Source organism: Melitaea cinxia, chromosome 15 (genome assembly GCF_905220565.1).
Source record: "Melitaea cinxia chromosome 15, ilMelCinx1.1, whole genome shotgun sequence".
Lineage (NCBI taxonomy): Eukaryota > Metazoa > Arthropoda > Insecta > Lepidoptera > Nymphalidae > Melitaea > Melitaea cinxia.
In genome coordinates, this window is record NC_059408.1 from 10761629 (window position 1) to 10784522 (window position 22894).

At 31.5% G+C, this 22894-nt stretch overlaps 2 protein-coding genes across 2 annotated transcripts; both read right to left on the reverse strand.

Annotated features, from left to right (window-relative positions):
- Positions 1-364: 364 nt before the first annotated feature.
- On the reverse strand, positions 365-4752 carry LOC123660552 (carboxypeptidase B-like). The gene is made up of 7 exons (XM_045595609.1): positions 4599-4752; positions 3377-3507; positions 2931-3091; positions 1760-1882; positions 1299-1404; positions 1049-1195; positions 365-708 (listed from the first exon to the last, which is right to left on the reverse strand). Exons 1-7 carry the CDS (start codon positions 4750-4752, stop codon positions 433-435), a joined length of 1098 nt encoding a protein of 365 aa, XP_045451565.1. The 3' UTR covers positions 365-432.
- A 2682-nt stretch (positions 4753-7434) lies between these two features.
- On the reverse strand, positions 7435-22580 carry LOC123660161 (inactive metallocarboxypeptidase ECM14-like). Its single transcript, XM_045595264.1, has 13 exons — positions 22455-22580; positions 21883-22043; positions 20563-20688; positions 20131-20236; positions 19904-20050; positions 19421-19683; positions 14135-14415; positions 13871-14022; positions 13530-13690; positions 12625-12750; positions 12064-12160; positions 8268-8414; positions 7435-7704 (listed from the first exon to the last, which is right to left on the reverse strand). Exons 1-13 carry the CDS (start codon positions 22578-22580, stop codon positions 7435-7437), a joined length of 2163 nt encoding a protein of 720 aa, XP_045451220.1.
- Positions 22581-22894: the final 314 nt, after the last annotated feature.

The following is a 22894-nucleotide window of genomic DNA, read 5'->3' on the forward strand; positions in this document are numbered from 1 at the left end:
GTATTTCTGCGATATGGAAATGTGTTAAATAAATATTATCGAAATTAAACTTTTGGCAACCAGTGATGTGAAACAATAAACCAGCGTATTGGAGCTCGTTTGATGGCGTGGTGTGAGGATACATTTTTGGATTGCATCCATATTATTCGAAACCGCAGCGAAATGTATGGCCTTTACGTTCATAATGAACAAAATATACGTTGCATATTTTTATTGCTGTTTGAGTGTTTTCATTAATTTAATATAAATTAAAATTTTATTTAATTAAAAATTATGCCTTTATAAGTTATAGTATTTCATAATAAGTTTTGTATACAAAATAGTACAAAAATACTGGCAACTACAAAAAAAAAAAAATTTATACAATTACATTAACTTGATATTTGTTTTACAATTTTCTATTAGGGATATTTTATCATTTTTCTTCTGTCATTATGATTTTGGACAAACACACGACTGCGTACTTCGACATCTTTTGTCGACGAAATCCATAAGTCTAGTTATTCCACTCATTGTTTCTTTGGCGGTAGAAATAATTTCTTCTTTTGGTAAAAGAAATCGGTGTGTTTTTCCTCTTAGTTCAATCATATAGGAGTATGGGATGCTGGCTACAGCGTAACTCCAGTCAATGCTGGTACCAGCAGCGTAGTACATGAGATCTTTTGTACTCCCAACTTTGTAAGTATGGCCACTGGTATCAAATATAGCCTGCAATAAATCACACATTTTTTAAAGTATTAAATTTAAATAAACAATAAAATGTTGACACACAGTATTGTTTTAGTGTCGAAAGTCTTTACAACAATATTAATGATAGATTTATTTCACTGAGGTAGAACAGATGTGGAAATATCTTGTTCAAAATCAGAAGTAGCCCGATTGGGGAAGTACTTGGACCTTCGAGAAGATCAGAGCTAAAAAATACTTCTTGTCATAAATAGGTTAGCTACTAGCTTAGCACTTGAAAATGGGATGTGATGACAGCGGGGTACGATCTGTCATACGTTCGATTGTTGCCTCATACGTGTGTACCATAGTCTCAGATTACCTTAGCCATAGCAGTACCACCTTCAAGCAATTCCACATAATCGGGACACGGATCAGCAGTATATCCCCAAGGAAATATTATAACTTCTCCGTAACTATGAAGCGAAAGAAATACTTTAAAATCTGTCCCTGATTCTAATATCACTTTCTGTAAAAAAACAGTAAAAATAAATATTTATTATATAATATATAAGAGTTAATGGTAATGTTGATCTAATATAAGATCTATCTAGATAAGAAAGTGTTCTTACTTTGACAGCTGCTGTTTCTGGTTCTGAAAACGGTTTTGGACCTCTGTAAAATATGTTACAAGGATCTTCTGAAGAACCTTCTTCACCTTTTTCGCCCCAACCATAACTAAAATTCACAAATTGTAAATACAAATTTAATTTATAAATTATAAAGATTACACCTATTTTCGTCCGAATATTAGGTATATAATGTGTAATATGTAGTATTCGCCTAATTCCTGTCATAAACAGTCGAACAATAATAATTATTTATACCTACTTATAATAGTTAATTATAATAATCAGAATCATAACAATATTACAATTTGTTACTTAAAAATTAAGTTTGAGATGATTAACAATTATGAGTATATAGGCATTTTTTTATCGTGAAATTATTCTGAGATTATTTACATTACCCTAATTACACCGAAATCAGGTCTTACGAGCTAAAGTTTTTAGATTTATAGTAAGTATTGTACCTGAAATTCCTATTCAGATCTACACCCATACATTCTCCATACTGCGCTCTGTTTTTACGCCACATGCGGTCGTCTGTGTGCGTGTATTCGTATCCATCTGGATTCAAAACTGGAAGTATGTACCTGGAATAATGGTTTTAATTTAATAAATATATTTATTTTAATTCGTTTTGGTTTATTGCAGTGCTAGTTTAAGAATTTTGTATTGCTGAAATTATTTATCGATATGAAATAATAATAATAAATACTCTTTATTGCATAAAATTAAAGAAAAAAAAGTCAAAAATAGGACGAGGCGGTTCGCTTGTTTATATATCACTATATAGTATAAAACAAAGTTGTTTCCCGCTGTCTGTATGCTTAGATCTTTAAAGCTGCGCAACGGATTTTAATCCGGTTTTCTTTAATAAATATTCCAGGATTCCAGGGCAAAGTTTATATGTATAATACATGCCTAATGTAGTAGAGGAACACTGACACTTTCAGAGGTTTCTAATGCGATGTCGTAAATAAACACATTTGTTTGCGATTACACTGCAAACGCTGGCAAAAAAGCTGTATATAAAGACATTCTGTAGTAAATTTAGTATCAGCATTGCACCCGTGCAAACCCGGGGTGGGTCGCTGTGCAATGGTCGCAATGCTGATACTAAATATACTAAAGAATGTCTTTATTTATAGTATGAAGCTTATAGCATAGTTATTAACATAATAAAACATTCAAATATACGTCGTTAGATTACACGTTGTTACAGAATGCGTTGATGAAATAAAGCTTCACTGCTCGTTCCCCGTAGGTGATAGCGTGATAATTTGTGTATGCATGCAGTACTTTTTGAGTTTATCCCGAACAAACATACAGACAAACAGACAAAAATTCTAAAAACTATATTTTTGGCTTCGGTACCGATTGTAGATCACACCCCAAGTATTCTTTAAAAAAAATATTCAATGTACAGTTTTGACTTTCCTACCATTTTATTATATATATAGATTATGATATAAAACAAGCCACAGTTACGAGTGGTAAGACTAGAAATATATGCAAATTGAGTTACTTATAAATTAGACTAAACTTCATGAACAAATGTGACAAATGTGTTCAACCATAGAAACAAAGTTTAGCTATAGGAAATATTTAAAAAAAAAATTATTACATGAATGACCATACCAGTCTTTATTAGTGACGCTATCTGGCTGTTCGTGGAAGGTCCGTACGAGCTGGTCTGCGAGGTACGTCACTACTGCCGCACTAATCCACTCTCGGGGGTGGATAGATCCGTCGATCCACACTCCTGTGTTACCACTGTCACCGTTTGATATCTTCAACATCTAGACACGTTGCTAATGTAAACACAACTGACACACTTTTATGCGTTCTCTTCATTTATTACATTTATATATATTGCTTTTGAATTGATAATATCAGTGACTAAATAGTAATGTTTTATAATTAAAGAAAGAAAAAAGTATTAAAATAATTTCATTACTTTCTGAATTTCGATTACAATAAAAACATTAAGAATTTCCTCATTTACAATATGTTATTTTTATAAATAAAAATATAGAATTTAAATGATTACATATATTTAAGAATTCAATCTGAACAACGGTTACCCGTAAATCTCTTCCTTCCACCGACTTGCCAATAACGCTTACAGAACATAAATACGGATAGAGAGCCGCCAAGTCGTCCATAAACGCATAGATTACTTCCAGACGGTGATAACTTTTCCAATCCATAGTTCCTTTAATCACAACATACAAATGTAAAAGAAAAATGCATTCACATTATTTCTTGATCACAACGTATAATATATCTAATATATAAAATTCTCGTGTCGCGGTGTTTGTAGTTAAACTCCTCCGAAACGGCTTGACCGATTCTCATGAAATTTTGTATGCAAATTGGGTAGGTCTAAGAATCGAACAACATTTATTTTTCATCCCCCTAAATGGTAAGGGTAGTACACTCCTAATTTTTTTTTTAATTTTTAGATAAATTATTTATTTTTTATTTTATTATGATTTGGCGTTGAAAAATACATATAAACCTAAAATTTCACCCTTCTACCACCAATGCCTATTTTTAAATGGCGTTTAGCGGCAAGACAACGTTTGCCGAGTCACCTAGTATGTATATAAAAATGAATCGCGTAAATGTATGTACACACATAACATCCAAACAATTGTACCGATTTAAAAAAATATATAATAAAAAAAGAATTAAATATTGTATGTTAATTGTTAATGAATTAACGTTGAAATTATATTAATTGCATTTTAAATGCTATATGTCTCTTATTATCACAATCAGTTAATACATTTTTAATAGTTAATAAATGTGTATTAATTGAAATATTCATTCAATAAGTCAATCAATTGGTACCTATAAGCAGTTTAGAGATTTAATTAATTATATTATATTTTATTTTAATTGCCGTATTGTAAGAATGTGTGAAGTGCTTTAACACTGAAAATCATTTCGGGGCGAAAAAATGTTCAGTATTTTAGTTTGTAGTGTGTTAAAATCCAGCCATGTCTCATTTGAATTAGTTCAGTAGTTTTGTCGTAGTGTTTGGCGATGACAATGACCGAAAATTATACTTTTTAATTTTATCGTTTTTAGTTCGTAGGTTAAAGTGTCCTTTAAAAATTTTCAAAATGATTTTCATGCACAAAATTTTTAATACAAGGACTCATTATACTTTATAAAATAAAAATAAAAATAAAAATAAAAATTTAATCGTATTCATTACGAACGAGATTTAAGCAACTCCGGTCATTTTAAACGTTATTATTCTATTAAATAAAAACAAAGTAAACCTTCTTCACTTACCACTGTCAGCGTTACGTCTAGCCTTTTTATTGACGTCTTGTTCCTTCTCGATCATAGCACTAAGGTCTCCAATAGCTATAGCAAACGGTATTTCTCTCTCGTGCAACATCCCCGCCACTTGACTCGACTGCGGCCCTTCCACCATGATGTCCATTGTACTACGCTCCTCTTTCCAGATATTGATCGCTATAACATTATTGATTATAGATTTAGCCTGTAAGATCCCACTGCTGGGCATAGGCCTCACTCTATACAGGAGAAGGATCCCGATCCACCACGGTTATCCACCACGTTGCTTCACTATAGGTTGGCGGATATATTCCCTACTATGAGTAACGATCACTATCAAGTGTCTATGAGTCTATGATAACAAACGGAACTGGCAGGTTAACGTGCTCTCCGAAGTACGGTGGAGAGACCCACAAGAACAGACACTCAGACTGGAAATAAATATTTTGTCAAAAACAAATATTCAATCCGAGCTGAAATGAAACCCGCGACCGCAAGTATGTAGGCGCTAGAACGGTAAGCGCACCACTACACCAGAGTGGTCGTCAATATTAATACATATGTAGGTACTTACAACATTAATATGAACCTAATTAACATTTCAATTAAAATTGGTTGTCTAAGAAACGGGAATTTAAATTTAACCTTTAGAAGGAGAAGTGATTAAACAATTAAAAAATTAACATTTGTTTTGTTCAAGTAAAATGAATGGATTAGAAAGTATTTATAGCTAAATCTACATTCAAAATGTACATTTTGAATCATCGTTATCTTCACATTAACCGTAATTAACATAAGAAGAACTATAGAATAATTATTTGTAAAATAAGAAATCAAAAGTGTCGAAATCTACTTGAATAAATTATGTTTTGATTATATTTTTGAACAAGTTTATAATATTTTTTAACGTATTTTTATACCTCCTGCAGTGTCCAAGGATTTAACGAAATATCTTTGTCCGTCATTTGTTAATCTTAATTCCCATACTTGGGACTTCTTGTAAATCGGTGCCACTTTGATAGTTTTATTATTATGGAATAAAAAATTAATATACTATATTTTAAAAATAAAATGTTAAGTTACCGTAATACACATGAAATTTTGACTTTTGACGTGCTTAGCGTAGCAATCAATAGTAGTTTGACATTCTAAGCCCAGAAAAGAAAAGAGTTGATCTGAGTTTTTATTTATAATCATAGATCAAGTAAAAAATATAGATAACGCACTTAGAACAAAAAAGTGAAGCGACTTTTTTAAATATGTGTGAGTGAGTGAAGTGTTGACACTTTTTAAAAAAAGTCCCTAAAATTTTTATTAAACAATTAATTTAATATAGGTAAAATGGGTATGCGAAAATAAAAACCTGTTTATAGTTTTAAATATATTTACTCCTTTTTTCGCTTCAAATTGTTAAATAAATCTATTGCAGCCATGTTTTGATTTAATGAATTATATAAATCTGTGTCAATGAAAATTGTGTTTTTAAGTAATTGATGATTTCTCTGAAGGGCAAGTTCCTGTTTTAAAGACGTCTAACTCTTTGCTGTATGATTTAATTTTTTTTTAAATAAAGTTCCTGTCTTTTTAACTTTTCTCTACGTTTATGTTTTCTAGGTGTATTAAAGATTGAATCTTGGTTATTGACTGATTTTAGACTCATCCGGTAGGTCCTAGAACAAAAAATACAACATTAAAATACGTAGTAGTATATACGTGATGGTACTCTGCCAAGTCCACGTTTTGTACCGTACATGTCAGCTTTATCAAAATGGTTTGAACAAACCACATTAGATGAGGATGGCTGTCGTTATAGTTCATTTCGGCTCAGTCGTATAGCATCTACCTATTCTATCTATCTCCTATTAAAATATTCGTTGGAAACCTAAAATCATGATATTTAATAGTATAATATGAGTAGTTAATTCACAAATTTAAACAGACACAAACGAGTTAAAAATTCATATTGACTTCAATTTAAATAAAACATAAAATCACACGATAAAAAAAAAACACAATAATGATGTCCACTTTCTACTTTATTTTTCTATGATTGCCTACAATTTACTTACCCGCATTTTGGGCTAATGGAAATAAAAATTACTGGTAACACTCCCTCGGTATGTCATTTCGGGACATCGAAATTATAAGTTCCGAATAACCTCAATATTATTTTGGAATAACAAGAAATATAAAGTTTTGTATGTACTTACGTGTGAAACGATATTTCTTGAGACTTTTTATTCACTTTGGTATTGTTTTTGCACCATTTAATTACATAAGAACGGCATTTTGAAGGCAAAGTTACTGTACGAGGCTCCGTGAGATACTAACGAAAATGAGCGTAGTTTGATGCATATGTGTGCGTGAGCGCGTGTGTTTACTTGAAGGAGCCGAGTTTTGTGACTTCAGTAACAACATAGGCCGCGCATTATCTACTTTTTTTTACTTCATCTATGTTTATAATATATTATATTATTTTAATATATTACAATATATCTCTTTGTAATTTAAGATTAATTAAAATTGTATTGTTTTTATTTTATTTATTTAATAATACTTTTTTTACGGAACATAACAGAACGGAGAAAAATAGTGATCATGAAATAATAGGCATCTTAAGAGATAAGAACGGATTACGTAAGTAAACATTCAAATGCGATGCACTATTGTGTTCGACCAACAAGAAATAAAATTGAGAATGTGTATTTGATGTTAAGTTAAGAATTTTAAGATAAAATTTTACAAGGAAATCAACTGGTACTATACAAATAGTTTATTCTCTAACCGCATCACAATCGATCTGATACACTAAATAATTATTTAAACATCAAGGATATGAAAATTTGTTATCTTTCACAGAATTTTGGTCGACAAACTCCATCAGTGCTTTAATACAATTTAGTATTTCTCTTGCAGTTTCCTCTATTTCTTCCTCGGGTAGTTTGAATCTATGTTTTTTACTTCTGAGCTCTATTAAATAACAGTACGGAATGTGGGCTCGGCCGTAGCTCCAGTCATTACTCGTGCCAGCCGCTCCATACATGACGTCTCTCGAGATTCCTACCTTGTATGTGTTGCCACTGGTTTCATAAATAGCCTAGGAAATGTATTTTTTCTATAATTTGATATTCCCTTTGTTATAAAAATTTACTTAAGAATAAATAAATAAATAAACGCTGTGTCGGGGGTCCTGATACTCACACAATACACAAGCACAAACACCCAGACCACAATAAAAATCTATATGGCCAATACAAATATCTGTCGTGAGCGGGGATCGAACCCGCAGCCGCAAGCGTAACAATCAGTGCTGTGACCGCTGTGCCAACGCGTCGTACATGGTATATGACTAAATATTGCTTTAATTCCAAATAGATAAAAATTGATTTTTTTATTAATTGGGAACACAAACATACTTTTTTTACCAAATCTGTCTAATTTCGGATAAAAAAATTCAACATTTATCGTTTATTACTAAACACAACAATTATGATACATACGAGTATTTATACAACATTTACAGTTTCTTCTTGGTATAAAATAATTACTAGATCTTTCAAGTTCTAAGCAATGTTTCAGTGTAATATAAAAGCATGTAATATTTTGAAAAAGGGAAATATAAGGTAATAAAATTAACAAGCAGTTGAACTTGTAGATAACCTTCGACATGACTGTAGCTCCTTCGAGTAAGCGCACGTAATCGGGACAGAGTTCATCCCGATACGCGAAAGGAAATAAAATGACTTGTCCGTAGCTGTGCAGTGTGATGTACACCTTGAATGGAATACCGGATTCCGATAGTATGTCCTGAAATAAGTGAAAAACTCTTCAATATTTATATATACTAGTGGTCGCCCAGAGGTCGAAATTCGACCGTAGTTAAAATTTTAAATTAAAGAAAACAAAAAAATAATGAACATAAAGAACCTTTTTTTTAATTTTTCAATTTGACTACAGTCTTTGACAATAAACAAAAGAGTATAACATGCGTGTGTGTGTGTCAAATACATCGTAATGTGTGTAACGCTTTTTTTATTGATTTAATATATTTTTATTTAGAATTAAAAAAAAATATTAGCATTTTGCACTCCTTCTCTATATAAACTATAAGTGTACGAAAGTTCAGTGTCCTCCGTCTGCCCAATTTTCGTATAAAGGGGTACAAAGTTTTTGCTTCACGTATTAGTCGTATTAATTAAAATAGATATCTTTTTTTTCATTATTCTGCTAACAGTATAAATGTGAAAGTTTGTTTAATTTGATGGTTTTGTAATTGTTATTCTTTTACGCAAATACTACTGAACAGAATTGAGTGAACTCTGTACGTACTTGAAAATTCAGATTAACACAACGATTACTTTTTATCCCAACAAAATCGGAAGTAACGCAGGTGAAACCTCGGGGTTCAAGTAGTTTGAAATAGTCATATTTGTTATTTTCTTTACTTTAATAATATACGGTTAGAGTCTTATTATATATTCTACCTATATATTTATTAACTTGGTGGGACTTATTTTATACTAATCTGGATGTTGTTTATACAATGAATAATAATTAAAAAGGTGGTGTAAGTATAAGGTTATGAATATAAAGCGAATACCTACAATAAAAGGTCCATCGATTTCTAATCGATTTAAATCTTTCGTATTGCTGGAAAATATATAAATAAAATGAATAAAAAAAATTGATGATGATGAATTGATTGATGAAAAAATTTGATTTTATTTTTGTGTTCGATACTATCAGGACAAAGTTTGTATATATTTATATATTGAAAAAAAAAAAATGAAAACTTGTAAAATGTTGTAAAAGTTAGGTCGGCTGACAGTTTTACATACACAAAAACTATGTTTCTCTTTATTCGTATGATCGAAGCGTATATATAAATAATGAACTTATAAAAATTAAAGTTAAACGAAATAATTGTGTTTGCAGGCAAACGACGAAAAACCGACTTCAATTATATCGAGAAGTATTACAACGTAGGTAGACGAAAAAATAGTCAAGTAAATATGCATTATCAGAGATTACTCCAAAAGTTGTAATCAGATCTCGATGAAATTTAAATGTGACCTTTTTTTATATCACTAGTTCGGCAAACAAGCGGACGGCTCACCTGATGGTAAGAGATTACCGTAGCTTATAGACGCCTGCAACACCAGAAGCATCGCAAGCGCGTTGCCGACCCAATCCCCAATCCCCGCAGGAGCTCTGGTCACCTTACTCACCAACAGGAACACAATACTGCTTGAAAACAGTATTATTTAGCTTCGATCTTCTGTAAGGTCGAGGTATTACCCCAGTCGGGCTGCTCCATACTTTGAGCAGGAAATTCCTGCTGTGCCCTACCTCAGTTTAACCACACACCACCACACGATAAACATCGGCTTTCAATTAAATTAAAAATCATCAAAATCGGTACACCCAGTAAAAAGTTATGCGGAAATTCGAGAGTTTCCCTCGATTCTTCAAGGATCCCATCATCAGATCCTGGTTTCCTTATCATGATACTAAACTAGGAATATCTCCTTTCCAAAAAAAAAGAATTATCAAAATCGGTTCATAAACGACGGAGTTATGCTCGAACATACATTAAAAAAAAAACCGACTTCAATTACATCGACGAGTAATACAACGTAGATCGAGGAAAAAATAGTCAAGTAACTACGCGTTATCAAAGATTACTCAGAAAATCGATCGAGATTATCAGATCTCGATAAAATTTATATGTGACCACATGGTAAACATCAGCTTTCGATTAAATTAAAAATTATCAAAATCGGTACACCCAGTAAAAAGTTATTACGAATTTTCGAGAGTTTCCCTCGATTTCTCTGGGATCCCATCATCAGATCCTGGTTTCCTTATCACGGTACCAAACTAGAGATATTCCCTTTCCAACAAAAAAAGAATTATCAAAATCGGTACATCCAGTAGAAAGTTATGCGGTATAATATAACGTAGGTCGACGAAAAAAGCGTCAAGTAAAAACGCATTATTAGATATAACTCAAAAAGTAGTTGTTAGATCTCAAATAAATTTAAATGGGACCAATTAACATACACCACCTTTCGAGTAAAACAAAATTTGTCGAAATCGGTCTACCCGGTCAAAAGTTCTGATGTAACATACATAAAAAAAAAAAAAAATTACAGTCGAATTGAGAACCTCCTCCTTTTTTGGAAGTCGGTTAAAAAATATATATATATACGGTCGAATTGAGTAACCTCCTCCTTTTTTTGAAGTCGGTTAAAAATCATAAAATATGAATACATTTTCGATAAAACTTAAATTGGTAATAATATTAATAACGTAACGTTGTCGTCAATGGACCAGGTAACGTATATTATAAAACCGTAGTGTTATAAGTAAGTAAATTAATTAAATCCAACAGAATGTTATAAAACCGTTGCAGTGAAATTGATTTACGACTAAAACCTGTTTGCAGTTTAATCTCTGCGTCCAGCGCCGATGACACGATTTCGGTATCAACGGAACATTACAGCTAAATGACGTCGGATTTACATTTACCTGTATTTATATAATGAACTTTATTGCATAGATGGCTAACTTTTCAGATATATGATTAAGCCTGTAACATCCAATTGCTGGGCATAGGCTTTCACCATGTAGGAAAATGGCCAGAACTAAATCCACCGCGCTCCGCTGCGGTTAGGCACACATCGATGTCTGATTTTGTTGTATACTGTCTTCCATAGTTGAGAATGTTATTCGACACTTTTAAATATCTACATCCTAAGTGTGAGTAAAATCAATAAAATCGTTTTGTCTGAATCATCGCTAAATAAAACCAAACAACAGACGATGTTTATGTATGTTAATACTATTAAACGAGCAATTCTTGTATATATATATCTATATAATCTGAATCTCGGAAACGGCTCCAACGATTTTCATGAAATTTAGTATGCAGGGGATTACGGGGGAGATAAATAAATCTAGCTAGGATTCATTTTTAGAAAATGTCGTTTTATCCCTGTTTTTAGGCAATGAAAAAATGGCTACAATATCGTTAGAATAAGAAGGTAAATTTCGCATCTGTCAATAAAGTTGTAGTAGCTCAGGGGAAATCGGTCGATCGCGCTCGGCCGAAAATATCATGGTTCGAATTCTCAGGTTTTCCAGATCGAACAACGTTTTTTTTTTTCTTTTTTTTTCTAAAAAAAATAAAATCGAAAAATATTATTCATATTTTATCAATATGTAATTCAAAAAACACGATTTACTAAAAATACCGAGCTAAGCTCGGTCACCCAGGTCCTGTATGTTAATATGTGATGTAAGTTTGATTCCCGTTCAGGACAAATTTTTATGTAAGTCGTACAAATCTTCATCGTACGCTGAGCATTTATGATAGTACAAACAAAATAAAACAGGGCTTTTACTCTGCACTAGGAATTTAAATGCTAAGATTACAGTAGAATAAAAATCATACCCTGAGAGCGCATGATTCGGGTTCTGAAAATGGTTTCGGCCCTCGATAGAAAGCGTTGGTAGGGTTTTCCGATGACCCTTTACCTCCCCAACCATAACTGTAATGCGTATGAGTAATTTATTTTACAGATCTTTTTTTCATTAACTCGTCTGTTGGCGCAATTTGCAGTGACTTTGCTTTGCCGAGGGTTGTGGGTCCCACTCCCGACCCAAAACTATTTATTTACATACGTATTATTTATATCTATACCAATATTATAAGGTTGAAAAGTTTGTTTGTTTGTTTGTTTTTTGTAATACACTTATCTCAGATGATAAGATACTACTGTTTCGAATTGAAAAATTATTTTTGTGTTGGATAGCATTGCGAACGCATGGCACACGCGAGAACACGAAAGCCATAGAAGCAAAGTAATGGCCATAAGAAAATAAAACTTAACTTAATTTACGAATTAAATTGTTATCAATTATTAATTGCTGTATCAATCAAATAAAAAGTAAAAACAAAAGTTAAACACAATCATTTCTATCTATTTATTATTTATTATATTTTTAAAATCACCTAAAGTTTCTGTTAAGATCGACACCAACACACCGGCCAGCATGCCAAGCCCTATTTTTGCGCCACATACGATCCACGGTGTGCGAATATTCGTAGCCGTCGGGATTAACGACCGGATGAAAATACCTGCGAATTGAGATATTGTTATTATACCAGGTTATTATTATATGAGTCCCGCCTATCTAGATAATTAATGTTTAAAAATTTGGCTTTTGTTCATATTTTATTAAGGTTATTAAGTTTTAAACGACGTTTGTACAATGAATTGTTTCGACGTATTTACCTATTATTGAAATTGCATATTGTGTAACATTTAAATAATTAAAATTGCGTCAAGTATTTTATGTGGATTTGGCAAAAAAAAAAATATCATGGTGATTAAAATAAAAAAAAAAATTATGTATATAAAAAACGCAATGTGCAAGTATTACATTCGTACCTTATACGAATTTAATATACACAGTACACGTCACACAACTATAAAGAACATTTTTGACATTACTTGCGCCCTTTGCGATTTCACCCGGGTTTCGTTTTATAAGCACACATGCACATATTTATTGTAGCGCTACGAGAAGTTGTAGCATAAATATTTCCTAGTGCTTAATGCAGCTTGTGATTATAACGTTTAGAAAAAATCTACTTCCCTAATAATTTTTTTCTTTTTAAGGTCTGCTTCAACTCTTGCTGAGAAAGTCCCGAGTAGTCCTATCAGTAACTTGAAGAAAATTAGCATATTTTAATTTTTCAGATTGCAAATACAAATATATCGGACAGATAAAGTTGAGTTCGATAATAAAAAAATAAAAGTATAAATAAAACAAATGAAATTTGTTAGGTATGAGCTCTTAATTATAATCGAAAAATTATACTTAACATAATTATATAAATATAATACGAGTTACCAATCTTTGTTAGTGATACTAGATGGTAGAGTCGAGAAATTTCGCACAATGTGATCAGAAATGTACGTGGCGACAGCGGGTGCGATCCATTCGCGCGCGTGAATTCCAGCGTCCATCCATACTGCGGCATTGCTTGCATCACTGTTCGATACCTTGAGAATCTATCATTGGTATAAAAAATAATTTAAACTTAGATGGAAACTTAGAAGATACTAGATGTATTTACAGTTATTATCCATATTGATACATGACTTATTTCGTTTCAAAGGTAAATAACATAAAAATTGTTTTATTAGTTTATTATCAAAAAATATTAGAAACTAATCTTGCCCGTTCTCTACCTTCAAATTTCTGCCTTCAAGAGAGCTACCAATAACTCCCACAGTGCATATTGAAGGATAATCATATTCGAGATCATCTAAGAACGAATGGATCACGCTTAGACGATGATACTCTTTCCAATTCATTCGTTTAGGTTTCTCAACCTTTTGCTCTAAAAGAAAAATTTACACTTGATCTATTAAAAACAGGGTTGTACGATGTGGACTTTTATTGAAATTGTGAGGTTAGGGAGGCAATCAACTAAATTTTCTTCTACTACGTACCTACTCCCTTGTTCCATTTTTCATACTCATTCTTATCTATTGTTTTTAGTCGTATTTCCTCAAGTGTTGCTTCTTTTACATATACCTTTGGTATCATACCTTCTTTTGCATTTGATTTGCTACTTACACATTTTATTTCATTATTAATAATTTTATCATCTAAATGTTGATCAGTATCATTAATAAAATCAGTATCAGTTTGATTACCACGATTGTCTTCATCAATGTAAATATAGTTGTATAAACAATTCATATCAATTGTTGGATATTTGTATAAATTGCTATAATGATCGTTTGAAGAATGCATTGTTGAAATACTTTAATAATTAATAATTCCAGAGATTAAAAATTAAAGATTGTGAATATAAATAGTTCGGGGTATAGTTTTGTTACTATTAGAAATATTGGAAGATTTCCCCGAATGTTTGCATCTTACTGGGAATTTTAAGCTATTTCATAATAATAGATTCTATTTTCTAAGGTTTTTATTAAAATTATGCAAACATTATGTTGTGGACTGGTGCTGTTATGACGTAATTTTGACACTGTATTTCAATTTCTACGTTGAATGACAACATCTGTTCGTATAGCTGTAATTAATTCTGGAAATGTCACATTGTTGGAGAAGGCCATAAATAAAATTAAATTTTTTAATTATAGCAAATCGTGGAAATAATAAATGTAAAATTAACTACAGGGATATTTTTCCTATTAAAGTACATTATAAAATAAATATATTACAATATTTTTGTATTATAGTTTAAATTAAAAAAAAAGATTCAAGATACTTTTAGAAGTAAAATTTAAAGCAAAAATAAAATAACTATAAAGGGATCCCGATAAATCTAACAAGCGAGTAACAAGCTAGAGGGAGGCTGGAGGCGCAATTAAAAAGATAAACGCGTGTAAGACGAAGTCGAGGCGACATTTGGGTGGGGGCGTTTGGGGACCGCCGTCTGGTTAGCGGGTTACCATGAGACCAACCCCTACTACTGTTCTTATTTCACTATTATTGTATTCTTAAACCGAGTCAAAATTTGTTTATCCGAAACTTAATTATTTTGTTCTTTTTGAACTTTATTTGGACTATTACGAGTACGTACAACGTATTTTTTTAAACTGATGTTGAGTTAAAAATGTTAAGATTTATAAAGTATTGAAATAACCAAAGGATATAACAAGGTTGATTTTTATGAACAAAAAAATGTTAAACCCTTGTAAAAAAATTGAATAATTAATTAATAATTATGTGCATATGTATCGAATGGGTGTTTTTTTAAAAGAAACACTCACTTTCTAAGTTGAAAAAGTACATACATTGAGCTCATCTGATAATATAGCAAAAGTATATAGTGTCGAACTCATTTTGTAGAAAATTGAGGTACGGAATTTCTTTCAATACTTCAAAATTACTCGCACTTTTATACACGTTTCCATTGAAATCAGTTTGTTACTTCTTTAAATAGAATATCAGTAAACCTACTTCAGCAGTCATTTGAGAAGCTGGAAAAGGTTTGGTTTAAGATATATTTTACATTATTATACATATATAATTAGAAACAATGCTGTCTTTCTATATGTACCAAATATTTTTTTAAGTATAATTAGGTCGACAAACAAGCATACGACTTACCTGGTGGTAAGCGATTACCGTAGCTTATAGACGCCTGCAACACTAGAAGCATCACAGGTACTCTGGTTATCTTACTCATCGAAAGGAGCACAACACTGCTTGGAATAAGTATTATTTAGCTGTATTCTTCTGTAAGGAAGTACTACTCCAGTCGGGCTGCTCCATATTTCGAGCAGGAAATTTCCTGCTGTGCCCTACTTCAGTCAAAAGTATTTTAATATCATTGCTATGATAATTCGACACATATTCCTCTAAAATCAACTCACTCAGCGAGATAAACACGAGAAAGTTTACTTTTACCAATGGTTAGGTTTTTTCATTAAAAGGGAGTGCATAGGCGAGGGCGAGGCATTTACTGAAAATATCTGATTACATCTAATTATCGAGCGAGTGGCGCGGCTCTTAGCGCCTTAGCTCTTTGAACCTTCTTGATTACATGGCTATTGTTTACCTTAGTTTTTGCGACTGAAGAGTTTTTGACCGCTAAATTCTCATATACTTATAGGAACATAGAAATAATTACTTTCATAACATTGATACTCAATTTCTTTTTGTAATAGTAAAGTTGTTGAAAAATATGCCAACAGTATAAATAATAGTCTTTTTCAATTAAAAAATCTAGTGTGTGTGTTCAATTGGAAAATCTACAAATATTTCAAAGAAAAAAAGCTTTGGTGAAAACGGTAATTCTTTGATTTACCTTCCGTAGATAACCTAGCATAAGAAAAATGACATTCAGCAATACAAACTCAATTCTATTAGGCTATGGTATATCAATGTAAATGTTAAACTGTCAAGTGTATTAAAATTTTTGTAATCATTTAAAGTAACAAAAAATCTCCTCAAAAATATTGCATAAAATTACGCGAAAGTGGCACGAAAGGGAAGTAGATATCAAATATGGGAAGTAAAATGCGTAAAAGAAGGACAAAAGCTATTTTTGAAAAATTTAGATAACAAAGGCTGTAGGTTTCTTTTACAAAATCAAAAAATATATATAATTATATATATATGTAGAAACTGAAAAGTAATTTCTATCTACTTAATTTCATAATGTTGACTCGAATATTATCAGAGAACTTTTTTTTAGCTATAAATATCTGTAAAGAAGGATCCAATGGTATGGATGTTATGGTTGATGCAAATAGAAAAATGCAGTTAGAAAAACTTCTTCGTGATCGAGACATTGAATTTGAAGTTACAACCGAAGGACCGAGAAATAAGAGTCCGATCAATATACTTGGACCAAGACCAAAGTCACCCAGTAAACAACCATAATTTACTTATACATGCTACACTACGTACTATACCAATAATACCCAAAACATTTTCTTATTTTCAAGTTACAAATTTTCTACTTAGTTCTTATTCTTGTATAGTAACCAATACTATTCCGACATATAACCAATCACAACTGTAAAGAACTCAGCGTCTTTTTTGTCTGAATCCTTATAATACATGTACTTTCAATTACATACACTCTTCAAAACTAATTTTATCGTACGTTTTAGAACGTTTTGACTGGAAAGATTTTTATCCTCTTAACGTAATTTACAATTTCATGGATAGCTTAGAGGTGCAATATCCATCATCGTGCACTGTTTCATCTATAGGCCAATCCGTGGAAGGAAGAGATATAAAGGTTTGTAACTACTAGAATACTAACAATATTAATGTGAATGTTTGTAAAGATAAGATGGATGTTTGTTACTGTTTCACTCAAAACTATTGAACTGATTTAAATGAAACTTGGTAGATGGATAGTTGGAGATCTAGAGTAACACAATTTACTTTTATTTTAACATTCACATAGTTATACAAAAATTACATGGTTAAAACCGGGAGATGCAACTATTTTTTATATTCAACAGAGTTTAAAAATGAAGATATTAAAACATTGTTAGTTGTTTGCAGATGTTAAAAATTTCCAATAGTAATGCTGGTAATACCGGTGTATGGATAGACGGTGGAATACATGCTCGCGAATGGATAACTATTTCGGTTGTAGCTTATATTGCCGATCAGTTTGCTCGAAATTTGGATAATCTTCCAGAATACATAACAAATAAAGATTGGCAAGTAAAAGGAAAAAATTACTACAAAGTCTAACATTAATAAGTAAAATAATAAACAATATTCGATGTTTCCAGGTATTTTCTTCCTGTTGTGAACCCTGACGGTTACCACTTCTCATATAGTAGCGAACGCATGTGGCGAAAGAACAGAGCTCGTGTTGGAGGCACGATTTTTGGTGTGGATCTTAATAGAAATTTTGGGTATTTCGTTAGTAATTATTATCAGACCGCCGTAAGATAGCTTACTTAGTTATATTTTTTTGATATTTTTTTTGCATTAAAAATATTTTCTTCGTAAAATTTTTACCGAATCAAAAATTACTTCGCAGGATCACAATATGCATTCGACAGAAACGCTTTCTTATTGTGGCAAAACCGTAAAAGGATACATTTTTACAATATAATTAGTATATTTTATATTATATATTTTTGACGTAGATATTCCTGGGGACGTGGTGGGCTAGAGCATACTTCTGACGATCCCAGTCATATTAACTATCGAGGTTCCGAACCATTCTCTGAACCAGAAACAGCTGCTATCAAGGTGTGCTATATGGAACTAACACTTACATAGATTACTCATTACTTATAATTATGACGTATAAAATGTTCTATTCGTCTTTGATTACAGGATTTCATTTTATACTCTGGAACTCGTTTTAAGATATTCTTAACATTCCATTCGCATAGTGAAGTGATAACGTTTCCTTGGTGTTTCTCGGCGGACCCTTGTGCAGACTATGTCAATTTACTTGAAGGAGCAACACTCATGGCCAAAGTAAGTATAAAACACGTAAATATGAGATTCACTTTTTATATTTCTAACCGACTTCAAATAAAGGAGAGGTTTTCAATTTGATTTTGATGATTCTTTTTTTAAACGAGAAATTTTACAGAGTATGTTGTGTGGTGTGATATCTGGCGAGTACTTGAGTTATTCATAATGATGCGTATTTAACTGATTATTTTTCGACTACCTACGTTATGTTTTTATTTTATTACTTGTCGATGTAAATTGAAGTCGATTTTTTTGTGTGATAACAAAGAAATTTTTTTTAACTATGGACATACTTTTCAGGCTATTTATAATGTGAATGGCCGTATGTATAAAGTTGGTAACTTCAAGGATTTAATGTACTCCGCAACAGGAACGAGTATTGACTGGAGCTATGGAACAGCACGTATTCCTTTTTCTTACCTTATAGAATTAAGGAGCAGACAACACAAGTTTCTATTACCTAAAGAGGAAATTTTAGACTGTTGCAAGGAAATTCTAAATTGTGTGAAAGCATTAGCTGAATTCGTTGATAAAAAGAAATGTTTAAACTGTTCCCTGTTTTATAATAAAAATTGTTAACTCTGTTACAGTATCATATATTACATATATCATATACATTATGTACATTGTTATATTTTAAAATATAGAAAAAAAACGAATATATTTTATTATTTTTTCTGATCACTTGTAAAAAAGTTCTTTAGTTACGAGTAGGACTTTTTTTTTTAAATCTTTATTTATTTATAGAGGGTTTATTCATACACTGAATATGTCACCCTCATAGGGGAAAAGAGTAGGACTTGGATTGGGTTTTCGTATTTTGAGTTGGTTGATCTACAAACTTCATCAGAGCCTGCACTGCTGCCCAGATTTCGTAACAAGTTTCGATTATTTGTTCTTTCGGTAACTTAAATTTGTATTTTTTACTTCTCAGTTCAATCATGTACGAGTATGGAATTTTTGCTATCGCGTAACTCCAATCCGTACTTGTACCGCAGGCGTAGTACGTCAAGTCTTTCGTGCTTCCCACTTTATATATAATACCGCTGTTTTCATATATAGCCTGTAAAATACAGATTTTCCTAAGATGTAATCCATCACAACAATACACAAAAGTTTTCATTTCAAAATTGCAGCATTTATTTGTATTTTATAGTAAGATATATCCTTTTTTAATCCTCAAAATTGCAGAATCTACACAAATATGACAACTTGCCACCTTTGTTACAGACATAAAATTAAATGTTAAACTAATCTACTAGTTTCTTACGTGAGCATGTTACCCTTGCCATTATCGCGCCTCCTTCTAATAGACGTAGGTAGTCTGGACACGGGTCCGTCTTGTATCCCCACGGGAATATGATCAGTTCGTAATAGCTATGAAACGAGAGGAACACTTTGAATGGCGTTGGAGCGCTTACTACAGTATCCTGAAAAAAGAAGCATTTTTAACTGATTCGTACGCTTCTACGAAATGTAATTTTTTTTTTTAAATATATAGATAATATACTCGAACGGCAGTTGATTCCGGTTCTGAAAAGGGTGCAGGACCTCTATAAAAGACATTATTTGGCACTTCTGATGAACCTTCTTCTCCATTGTTTCCCCAGCCAAAACTGTTGAAATAATTACATATCAGTCCAGAATAAAAAATGTAGTATTAATCATTCGAGTTTACTTAAGAGTACTTTTATGTAGTATTTTATACTACTTAAAAGACATACAACACACATACAAGCTTCAAGATACCTTTGAATCATCATTTCACAAATTATAATAAGATAAGTCTCTAGTGACGTAATTTTGGAATAGGTACATGAAGCTATCACCGATTCGGAATGTACATTGTGTTGAGAAGAATCACCAAAAGCACTCTCAAACTTAGCAAACTTACATACACTTAGTTATTTTAGGAGATATCTACTAAATTATACGAAATAACCTAAAATTCCTATTGAGATCCACTCCAACAGATTCGTCGCCGTGTCGTCCCCGGTTCTTTCGCCACATACGATCACGCGTATGTGTGTACACGTAGCCGTCTGGATTCAATACAGGCACTATGTACCTTGAAATTTAATAAGAGTGAATCCAAGCACTTCTCTTTCGAATTCGTCTGTGACAACAATGTAATTATCACTATTCTAACGATGATTAGGATACCATAATAGATAAGCAATTATTGATAGAAAACAAAAGTAAATTTTCTTTTGTTTCTTATATTAACAATGCTTCTAAAATGTTGGGATTTGTACTCAGGTATACTAAAGACCTCAAACGTTGAAATTCCAAAATATTATTATTTATATCTTTAGTCCATAGCATTTTGGAATATTGTAGTGTGGTTTGGCGTCCTCATTACTGTATACATTCTTTACGTTTGGAGCAAATACAAAAACGATCTGTGTAGCATCTTGCGTTTTCCGAAGGAAAGACAAGAAAAATAACTACTTACAGGACTTATGTATTTTGGTCTAATCGCATTAGGGAAATGTAGGGAACTAATAGATGCAATGTTTGCCTACAAAATCATTAACAATGAAATTGCTTGTCTAAATTTGTTATAGTATTTAGGCTCTGTGTCCACAAACAATTAAAAAAAACCCTATGCTCCTCTCTTAGAAGACCTGTTCTCGGCTCTAGTTTCCTTGTATCACGATTCTCTAAATTTATAAACAGCTTTAGTAACTTGGTTGACTTTCTCGGTGACTCCATCTATTCCTATCGTAGTGTTGTTAATTTTTGTTTCGATTTCTGATTATGTTTAATTATTTAAGTTTGATAATTATATAGTTTTAATGTTTGTCTTTATTTTTAACATGTGGTTTTTACCTGTAAGTAGTTATTACATTTAATTTCTTAATATTTTTAATTATTTTTGATGATGATTGATGTAAATAACTGCAGGTAACACATGTCAGAAGTGAAACTTCTTTGGCAAACTAATTTTTAAATCTCGTTTATATTTATACAAATCTAAAGCTTTAGATTTCCGTTCCAGCGCCATCAACAAAAACGTTGCCGTTCCAGCAAAACGTCGTTTCATCCGTAAAAATTTTAAATGAATAAAAAAAAAAATATATAAAAAAAATAGTACAGTGAAGTCCGTTAGAATTTTTTTTCTGAAACTAAATATTATATATACTAGTTTATTTAGGATGTTAGAATGGTAATACGTTGAGTATTTTTTAAAAAAAATCCAATTTCATTTAAAAAGTTTTTCGTGCTCAAACATTTACATTTCATTAATAATATACATTACCAATCTTTATTAGTAATGGAGGTTGATATTTTCTGAAAGTTTCTGACTATGAAGTCGGCCAGGTAAGTGACAACTGCTGTGGTAATCCACTCTCGTGAATGTATGGACCCGTCAAGCCACACTGCATCGTTACTTGCGTTACTGTTCGAAATTTTTATCATCTAGAACAGAATGTCTATTTAATTTATTTTTTGATTAAACTAGGCGATATGGTTTTATGCAAAGAAATGATGAAATTTAAATATATACTTAGTAACGCTTTACTAATTTATGGAGTACAAGGATTTACTAATATGTACTCCGATTTAATCCTTTTTGTTAAAATTAAGTATAGTCTGAATATTCAGAATATATTGATGTCATAGCCCACTAAGGGTTGTTAATAGATCCATAAAATTGATAAAGTGGCTGGATGTCCACATTATATATTTTAGGCTTAAGGAAAGTTATGGTAATCGTGAACAAAATATTGCTATAAATAGAATTGTAGTAATAAAAATAGCTTTCCTTTGCAAAAACAGGTAAAAATTGAACTTAATGATAATGTATTTAGACTGCAAAATGTCAGTTACCTTAATATCTCTACCTTCCACCGATTTTCCAATGACGTAAACTGTGCAAATCGCAGGAAAATCCTTTTCTAATTCATCCATAAATGAGTATATAACATCGAGTTTATGGAATCTTTTCCAATCCATTAACAGAACTAAGAGTAAAGAAAGACTTGTAAAGTTTTTTATTTATTTATATTAGAATTTGAATATTAGTTAAATTCTTACTTTTTCTTCTTCTTGGACGTTCGGATGGAGTGATTCGTTTAATATTTTTACCTAAGCATCTTTGAATTATGGCACTTGATACGCGCTGTTCTATAAAGAAAAAAATATCTGGTCTTTAAATATACGATACTACTCGTTAATGCGGTTTCACCCGTTTCTACAATTATTGCTCCTCTCTTCTATCTAAATTGTATTAGGTATTATAGTATTGTTCCTAAGTCTTATTATCTTTA

What these genes read in the sequence shown, in the direction of transcription:
- LOC123660552 (XM_045595609.1), bottom strand. Translation starts at nt 4,752, where the DNA reads ATGGACATCATGGTGGAAGGGCCGCAGTCGAGTCAAGTGGCGGGGATG. An exon ending in GATCTGAATAGGAATTTCAG is followed by an intron (nt 1,405 to 1,759) that starts GTACAATACTTA and finishes TGTGAATTTTAG; the next exon opens with TTATGGTTGGGGCGAAAAAG. An exon ending in CAGAAACAGCAGCTGTCAAA is followed by an intron (nt 1,196 to 1,298) that starts GTAAGAACACTT and finishes GTTTTTTTACAG; the next exon opens with AAAGTGATATTAGAATCAGG.
- LOC123660161 (XM_045595264.1), bottom strand. Translation starts at nt 22,580, where the DNA reads ATGGATTGGAAAAGATTCCATAAACTCGATGTTATATACTCATTTATG. An exon ending in GATCTCAATAGGAATTTTAG is followed by an intron (nt 20,237 to 20,562) that starts GTTATTTCGTAT and finishes TTATTTCAACAG; the next exon opens with TTTTGGCTGGGGAAACAATG. An exon ending in CGGAATCAACTGCCGTTCGA is followed by an intron (nt 20,051 to 20,130) that starts GTATATTATCTA and finishes TTCTTTTTTCAG; the next exon opens with GATACTGTAGTAAGCGCTCC.